The sequence below is a fragment of the Carica papaya genome, chromosome 2, assembly GCF_054855325.1.
Source record: "Carica papaya isolate Zhongbai chromosome 2, ASM5485532v1, whole genome shotgun sequence".
Lineage (NCBI taxonomy): Eukaryota > Viridiplantae > Streptophyta > Magnoliopsida > Brassicales > Caricaceae > Carica > Carica papaya.
Genome location: NC_142310.1, coordinates 17,771,203 through 17,778,991, shown reverse-complemented (window position 1 = coordinate 17,778,991; position 7,789 = coordinate 17,771,203). Strand labels below are relative to the sequence as shown.

At 31.2% G+C, this 7,789-nt stretch overlaps 1 protein-coding gene across 4 annotated transcripts; it reads right to left on the bottom strand.

Annotated features, from left to right (window-relative positions):
- Window positions 1–1,922: 1,922 nt before the first annotated feature.
- Window positions 1,923–3,965, bottom strand: APL (Homeodomain-like superfamily protein). Of its 4 annotated transcripts, none has more exons than XM_022045683.2 (6): window positions 3,634–3,965; window positions 3,464–3,540; window positions 3,204–3,270; window positions 3,039–3,105; window positions 2,767–2,809; window positions 1,923–2,689 (listed from the first exon to the last, which is right to left on the bottom strand). In XM_022045683.2, the coding sequence occupies exons 1-6, from the start codon at window positions 3,800–3,802 to the stop codon at window positions 2,012–2,014; spliced, it is 1,101 nt and encodes a 366-aa protein (XP_021901375.1). In that variant the 5' UTR covers window positions 3,803–3,965; the 3' UTR covers window positions 1,923–2,011. The 4 variants fall into 4 exon arrangements, with proteins under 4 accessions (XP_021901375.1, XP_021901373.1, XP_021901372.1 ...); XM_022045681.2 differs by having other exon boundaries at window positions 2,767–2,836; window positions 3,213–3,270; window positions 3,634–3,913; XM_022045680.2 differs by having other exon boundaries at window positions 2,767–2,836; window positions 3,634–3,899.
- Window positions 3,966–7,789: the final 3,824 nt, after the last annotated feature.

Sequence of the window (7,789 nt, the reverse complement as noted above, 5' to 3'; positions counted from 1 at the left end):
AGCTTTCTCGCCAACTTGCAGAGACCAAAATTTTTCTCTGCAACCAATAAAGGTAAATGACATCACCATCATCTTTTTCTCCACAACAAAGAACCACCCCCCCGGTCGATCCAATCTCAGTTTACCCATACATATATACACAAACATATACATGTATAAAGAGATCTCTAGAGAAGAGAATTTTCTCTCATGTTCTACTAACTACGTACTTTAATTTTATTAAAGTAATATATATATATATATATATAGCTGCTCCTTTGGAAGATTGAGTTCGGTGATTGGTGACCTATTAAATATTTATCAACCCTAAGTTTTTCGCAGACATATATACACACTTATATGCAAATTTGGGCCAGAAATCTGGTAACTTTCTTCTAGGAAATAATAAAATAAAAATCGAGACGAAATAATTAAGATACAAAATATACGTACTCGATTAACATTTGTTAATTACTTCAATTATTTTTAAAATTCAGGCATGTGTATATGTATACTCCTTCAACTCAAGTTATACTGATAACCCAAATGTATAATATATATGTACATCCAATTCATAATAATATTATTTTATAAGTATTAATTATGATCTGAAGACATGTCCAAGAATAGGCTTTAGCTAGTTAGTACATACACAGACACAGTCACATGAGTAAAAATATTAAATAAGAAAGAGAGTACATATTGAAAGAGGCATGCTGTCTGTCGCCATTGGAATAAGTTTACGTTTTCTTCCATTCAACAAAAGGAGCTAGCTACGGTTTCTATATATATATATATATATATATATATAGAAATTCAATTGGTTGTTAACTTTTTAATTTTTATTTTTGGGGTGGTGACTTCTATTTACTTTACCGACCATGCCATGTGTTCTCTAGAACTTTTGCTTTCGTATTAGGATGAGAACTTCTCTTTATTCTTTGTTCTCTCAATTAACTCGTTTACTTACAACCGATATATATACCTATACATAAAAACACGTATAAAAGAACAATGTAAATCCCAGAAGTATTAACAAACATGAAAGCTACTTACTGTTTGTGACATAGTAAAAAAGTAAGCAGATTATAAGATTTGACCAAATATGGTATTCTCCAAGGTAATAGAAGCTAACCTAACAAGAAATATACTCTCTCTCTCTCTCTCTCTCTCTTCGTGCACAGATCATTTTCATGATATTTTGAATTGTATAAATATCATCATCAATTTTTTTAAAATATTTATAACAAAATACTAATTGTGATCTATTACTCTAAAAGTTTAAGTTAGTAAAAAATGATTCGGATTCTATTATTTATAAAATAAAAACATAAAAGAAATGTGTATATATGTGTATCATGTGTGCATATATATAAACACACACACATACACACAAATATATATATACAAAACAAAACGTATTCATCATTTCAAGAGTCAGTAATAGATAAAGATAACTGCAAATTCTTAAAACAGGAATTCACACCATATTCTTTTTCTATCTTGATCTCTACTTTCTTTTAAACTTCTTTTTATACAACAAGAAGATTAAGCAACGTTGTATTTTATATATGTCTATGTATGAATTATATATATATATATATATATATACTTATAATGTTTCCAGAACACAAATATTCATCCGTTCCTAAACGTTGTTTCAACCACCATTCTGGCGGACAATATATGAATCTTTTACAGAGACGTTAGTATATATAATGTATGTAATGCATGAGGGTGGTAGGAGCATGTAAGAAGCTAAGATCATATATAGTCCATAATCAATAAAGCAAAATGTAGTATATATAGCTACACAGCAATATAATAATTAATTAACATATTAAGTACCATGGCTTGGCATGCATGACAATTTTATCGTATCTAATTTGAGTGGAGACCCTAATATAAATTACTAGGCTTCAATTCTCAAAAACCCTAAATCATGAGAAACTTGTAATTGATTAGGACTTAGGAGGTAATGATTAAATATCAAATCACTTACACCTAACAATAATAAGACAGCTGGAGCAATTCATCCAAAGGGTGAATTTCTGCCTTGTGGCATGCCGCCGGTGTTCATCATAGGGCTCATCCTATCAGACGGCCTTTGAGGAGATGGCCTTTCGAGCTTTGTTGATTCGAATTTCTTATCTGCCATGGCATGATCACCGGAGAGGACAGGCTTGGTTTCATAAATATCGGATATGGATTCCAAGTGATCTGCGCCTCTATCAATGGAATTAGGTGGTGCAATTTGCATCTGGTCATGAGCAGAATGCTTGAAAAGATCATGATCTTGAGGTCCAAGACATGATGGTTCTTGCAGCCTGGGATCATCAGCCCAGATCAAAGGGCTTTTGCCACTGCAAGTAGAATAAGGGTTAGACCTCTTCTTTCCTAAGCATAGAGTATCATCATTTGACATGAACCCATGATCAAGGGATGATGATCTGTCCATGTTTTGTTGAAGATGATGATCAAGTTGATCTCCTCCATAGATGTTAAGGTCTTGAAATGATGAGAAGTTGAGAGGAGGCACAAAATTTTTCATCGTTCCCATGTCAGCACCGCAATGATTTCCCAGACCTTTGTAGCTTGCAGCTGCAGCAGCAATATTATTTTCACCTGCTAGAGTCTGACAAGCTTTCTCTAGTATGGATTGCATGTACTTTCCTTGAGCTTCGATCCGTAATTGCAGGTGTCTTTGCACCTGAAAATTTTCTTAATTTCCTTAATCTCGAAGGACAAAAAGTAAAGATTGTAATAAATGGAATTCTCAAATATTACCTCTAATTGTTCATGCAGTCTTCTCTGCACCTCCATTTGCATCCTAATCGCATCAACCATGTGTGAGTTACTGTTTTATAATATTACAGTGTCACACACATGTATTTTCCCCCAACAAAATCCCAACCCCAAGAAACAAGAATGATAAGAAAACTTTACAATTATTGAATTATTATTATATCCATTATAAATTTTTTACTTCGGCTAAAACTGATTGATGTTTTTATTTAAATATTTAAGAAGAGATCAAGTTTCAAATAGTTAATACGTACTCATTCATACTACGTCCAATGATGCCGGATGATGATGCAGCACTTCGTTGAAGATCCAAAGCCGAAGCTGCATGGCGTCGTAAAAGATGAAAGAGAATAAAGAGTAGTCCAAAGTATTGATTATATGCTCAAACAGAAAAAGGAAACCCTAGAAAGAAGAGTCACCTCTCTCACCATCCTTTATGGAGTGATCGTTGAATTCCTTGTGAGGCTGCTTTCCCAGTCTGAATTTCTAAACCCAGAAACAAAACAAGTATGTGTACATATATTTATATATAAAAATCAAAAGAAGGAGAAAGCATAATAAGAGCAAGGAAAAGAAAGGAAAAGAAAAAGGAAAGGAAATCAACCTGACCCTCATATCAAAATAAGGGAAGGAGATTAATGTTTTGTGTACTTAGAAAAGCAAAAGAGAAATTATTTACCTGAAGATGGCTCTTTAGATGGTAAAGGGTAAGACCCTTGACGCCCATCACTCTCATGATTGTTTTGGGTGTGGCCTCTACAAGATCCATATAAGATGAGTAAATTAAGGTAAAAGACTTACAGAAAAGAAAAGAAAAGAAAGTGAAGGAAGAGATGATGAGTGAGTTACTGTCAGGTCCTCCAAGCTGAGTGACAGCATCGACAAAGCGTTCATGGAGCTCAACGGTCCATCGGAGACGAGGCTTAGGGTCAGTGGTGAGGACAAGGCCAGAGTCACCTTGAACACACATGGGTCTGTCGTGGGAATTCATAGTAGAAGGCTTCTTAGAATGGAACATTCTCTCCCTCTCCCCCTCTCTCTCTCTCTCTCTCTCTCTCTCTCTCTCTCTCTCTAAGAATACGAAGAGATTCAAGAACAAATGCGATGCAAATAGGGAAGAATAGGGTGCGTTTTTGAAGAAGAGAAGAGCTTATTCCCTTTCTTTCTCTTTCTCTCTTTCTCTCAAGTTTAAAGAATAATACACAAGCCAAACTTGAACAAAAAGGAAATTTTATAATAATTTATTAAATAAATAATCTAATTCATTACAAAAAGAAAGCTACTCTACGTGTGTGTGTGTACATATATATATACCCTTCCTTGCCAAAAGATACTCTCTCTAATTAATAAGAAGCCAACATAGTTCTAATTAATCGAATGATTAATACATTTATTTTTATATAATAGATTTTAGGTTCCCATCAAATTTTACATCTGTTTGTATTATTATTTGAAGATGATTTTTATTGTATTATGAGTAGTGTATATGTATTATTTAGTTAATAAATATATAATTGGTGTATGTGGATATTACGATTTGAAGTTTATGTATTATACAAGTATATGAATGCAAATAAATTACAAATACTGAAATCAAAATAAATACAATGTTTGTAGATCTATATATGTGTGTGTGAATATAGCTTTCTCTATAAACACATTTCCTTTAGAGAGAGAACTAGATGCTTTTATACTGTTGGGAGACGCACATATCGGTAAACCTTTGAGAGAGTAGTAGTGGTGTATCTTTTACCATAACCAAAAGAAGACTGTATAAATATTTGTAGTTTTATAATATTCTTGTATGTGAAGCTTTTCCGAGTGTTAGGAAATGATAGTGAGACTACTCTCCATGCAATCGTGATGGGCGACTTGTCACGCTTTACCCTTCTTCCTAGATCTCTTTCTTCTTCCAAAAACATACACACACACATATATATATATATATACACACACACACAAACACAAACATATTTATTAATTTGTATTTATATATATATATGTGTGTGTGATGATACAGTCTCCTCGTTTTTTGGGTACAATCCCCCTTTCAAGCTCATAATGACCTATAAATCTACCAGTTATGATTGTTAAAACCCAAGACATACTTTATGTCATTGCCAACAAAAAGGTTCTCATAATTATATGTGTATATATTATTGGCACAAGATTTATGTTATTTTACTTTCTATAACCTCGCTGGATATGTATGTATCGTCATTGTACGTTTGTAAAAATATACCAACACAATCATCTTCAAATATTATACGGTATATAACACCAATAGATTTCATCTAACAAATGTGGATGAATCTAGCACACTAAATAGTAAGCAGAATAATCAATAGATAAAGTTTCAAAATCCACATAAGCTTCCAAAAACTTTTTTCCTACCGCAGTTCAAATTAAAGTACTTATTAATACTTTGAGTGTATTTCTCAAACGAGTGCATATACCTATATATACATATATTTGGAGGTGAATGAAGAGAGGATAAATGAGAAAGAGAAAATGAAAAAAGCACTAAAAAACAACATGAGATGGAACCATACTTTAAGGGTCTGTGGTTGGTCTTATGTGAAGAAGTGAACATCACGCGTAAAGAGTTATTATAGTGTGGAGCTTTTGATGACAGGAAATGGGGGACCTCTTCTCTTCTCTTTTCCTCCTTTTTTTTTTTTTTTTTTTTTGTCTATTATAAACTTTGTTGCTAGGGCTTCATCTCCCGTCGCTTTTGTGGAATTGAAGATTGTCTTTCCCACCAAGGCATTTTCTTCTCCCACATTCAATTCAAACCAACCAAAATTCTATATAAAAACTTACCTATAAACTGTTTTAACGATAATCAATACGCATTTTTCTATAGAGTCAAACACACTAAATTACAAAGGGACCACCAAAGTTAAGAAGAAGAAGAAAGAGTACTACTAGTAAAAGATCTCTCTCTCAAAATATGTAAACAAGAGAGTTTGTATTTCAAATTCTAGTGGGAGATAATAAAAACATAAGGAGGGAATTCAAATGCATGGAGTTTACCATAAAACCCGTTGGGAATAAATGCTTTCTTCTTTCACAATTAAAAGAAGATTCTGTCTACTAAAAATCTAAAACACCAGTGAAAAAATTTCAATCTTAATTATTACATGTATCATAAGCCGTAATATCATTCAGAACTATATAAATACAAATATAAACTATCAAATATACCATATTTTATGAATAGATTGGATATCCATGCAACAAAAGATAATACTATTTTCGATGATTATTTATATATTAAACTAATTAAGATGAATTATTTTCATATGATTTTATTAATGTTACTCTATATATATATATATATATATATATATGTACAAGTCATTAAATTCAGGTATCCTCATACCTCAATCTTAATTGAGAAGATATAAATTTGCTGAATTTTATATAAATGCTCAAATCACATACTACTTATTAATAACTTGAATTTGAGTATTTTAAAGTCAGTGATTTGAGTTTAGAAATGGTTGGAATTATGGTTCTTAGTTTGGGTTATTTTCAATGCTATCCTGGTAAATGCTAATTCGATGACTTTAAACTGGTGTCAACCAATTTAAACTTATAAATTCAATAGAAGTGACGTAATACAAGTATGAAACAATGTCCTACTTAGAGAAAAAAATAATGTTATAAGCAATTTGATTTTTTTTTTTTTAGAAAAGTATGGTCGTTACATTTGAAAAATAAATCTCAAGAGGGATAATGAGATTTATGAAATAATCGAGACAACTAAAAATTTTAAAAAAATAAATCATGAAAGATATTCTTATAAAAAATATAATATAACGAACATTTTCCCCTTAAACTTGTCTTGGAGATACAAAAATAAAGTTTACATTAAAATTTATGAAATTGTTTCCATGGGAAAGGTTTAGTTTATTAGAGATAAATTCTAATTATAAATAACATTTGCTCTTTACTCCTTTGTCAAACCTCATATGTATAATATAATATAGGTGGGTGCAGAATTTATTTTAACTAAAAAACTTGATCTATAGTTCTAGTAGGTGTACGTATCTTCTTTCACAATTCAAGTTGCTTATGCAAGTGACTCTAAATGTGTTAAGACTTTGTATTCTTTTGGAGCAACTACCAATGCTTAATGATCCAATCTAATTATTACAAGTTGGAATCTGGACATAGCTCTGATAGCAATATTTTACCCAAGATGTAGGAAAACCAAAAAAATCATGCCCCAAATACCTTTTCAAATCTTCTTTTATGTCTTCCTTTGGCCTTCATGGTATATCATTTTATATTTTGAAGAAGGAGTTTTAAGATAACTTTTTAAATCTTCTTTAGATAACATTTTTGTAATATGTGCTTACAGTTCTTTCATAAATCAATTAATAAGGAAACCAATTAGAGAAACTATTTTTTTGGAACAAAGTTAGCTTTCTTAATGTTATGCTTTTATTAATATATTCTATTTGTGAAAGAAACCTTTGGATAAGTTAATAACTTGATTTTAAAGAAGAACATGTGTGATATAAAAATGATAAATTTATATTTTTCTTGAAACCAATGTGTTGATATACATCTTATCACTCTAAGACATATAGTGATGAAGAACTCATGATCAACAATGCAATCTAAAATTTACACAAGTACAATCCATGTGTTTGAACTTGTTACTTCTATAATTATTTTACCACTTTTTTAAAAAAAATTCTTGAAGTATCCTAAACAAAGCTTGATTATTTTTATCTAAAAGGATTCAATTATAGTATTCAACTTGAGGGAAGAAGGTTGTGAGTGAGAGTGAAACATGTGAAGGGGTGTTAATTCTAACTTTATTGGAGAATTTCATAATGTTTTTATATCATAAGCAACATGGCTCACTCAATGCCAAGTTTTATATGGAATCTCTGGTCAAAAGCTTACCAAACTTAATAGGGTGATAGAAGATTCGAGAACTAATTAAGTGAAAGGCAAAAATCTCTTACCTCATTAAGAGCCAATAATC

What these genes read in the sequence shown, in the direction of transcription:
- APL (XM_022045680.2), bottom strand. Translation starts at nt 3,802, where the DNA reads ATGTTCCATTCTAAGAAGCCTTCTACTATGAATTCCCACGACAGACCC. An exon ending in CATAAAGGATGGTGAGAGAG is followed by an intron (nt 3,106 to 3,203) that starts GTGACTCTTCTT and finishes GACGCCATGCAG; the next exon opens with CTTCGGCTTTGGATCTTCAA. An exon ending in GACTGCATGAACAATTAGAG is followed by an intron (nt 2,690 to 2,766) that starts GTAATATTTGAG and finishes GAAAATTTTCAG; the next exon opens with GTGCAAAGACACCTGCAATT.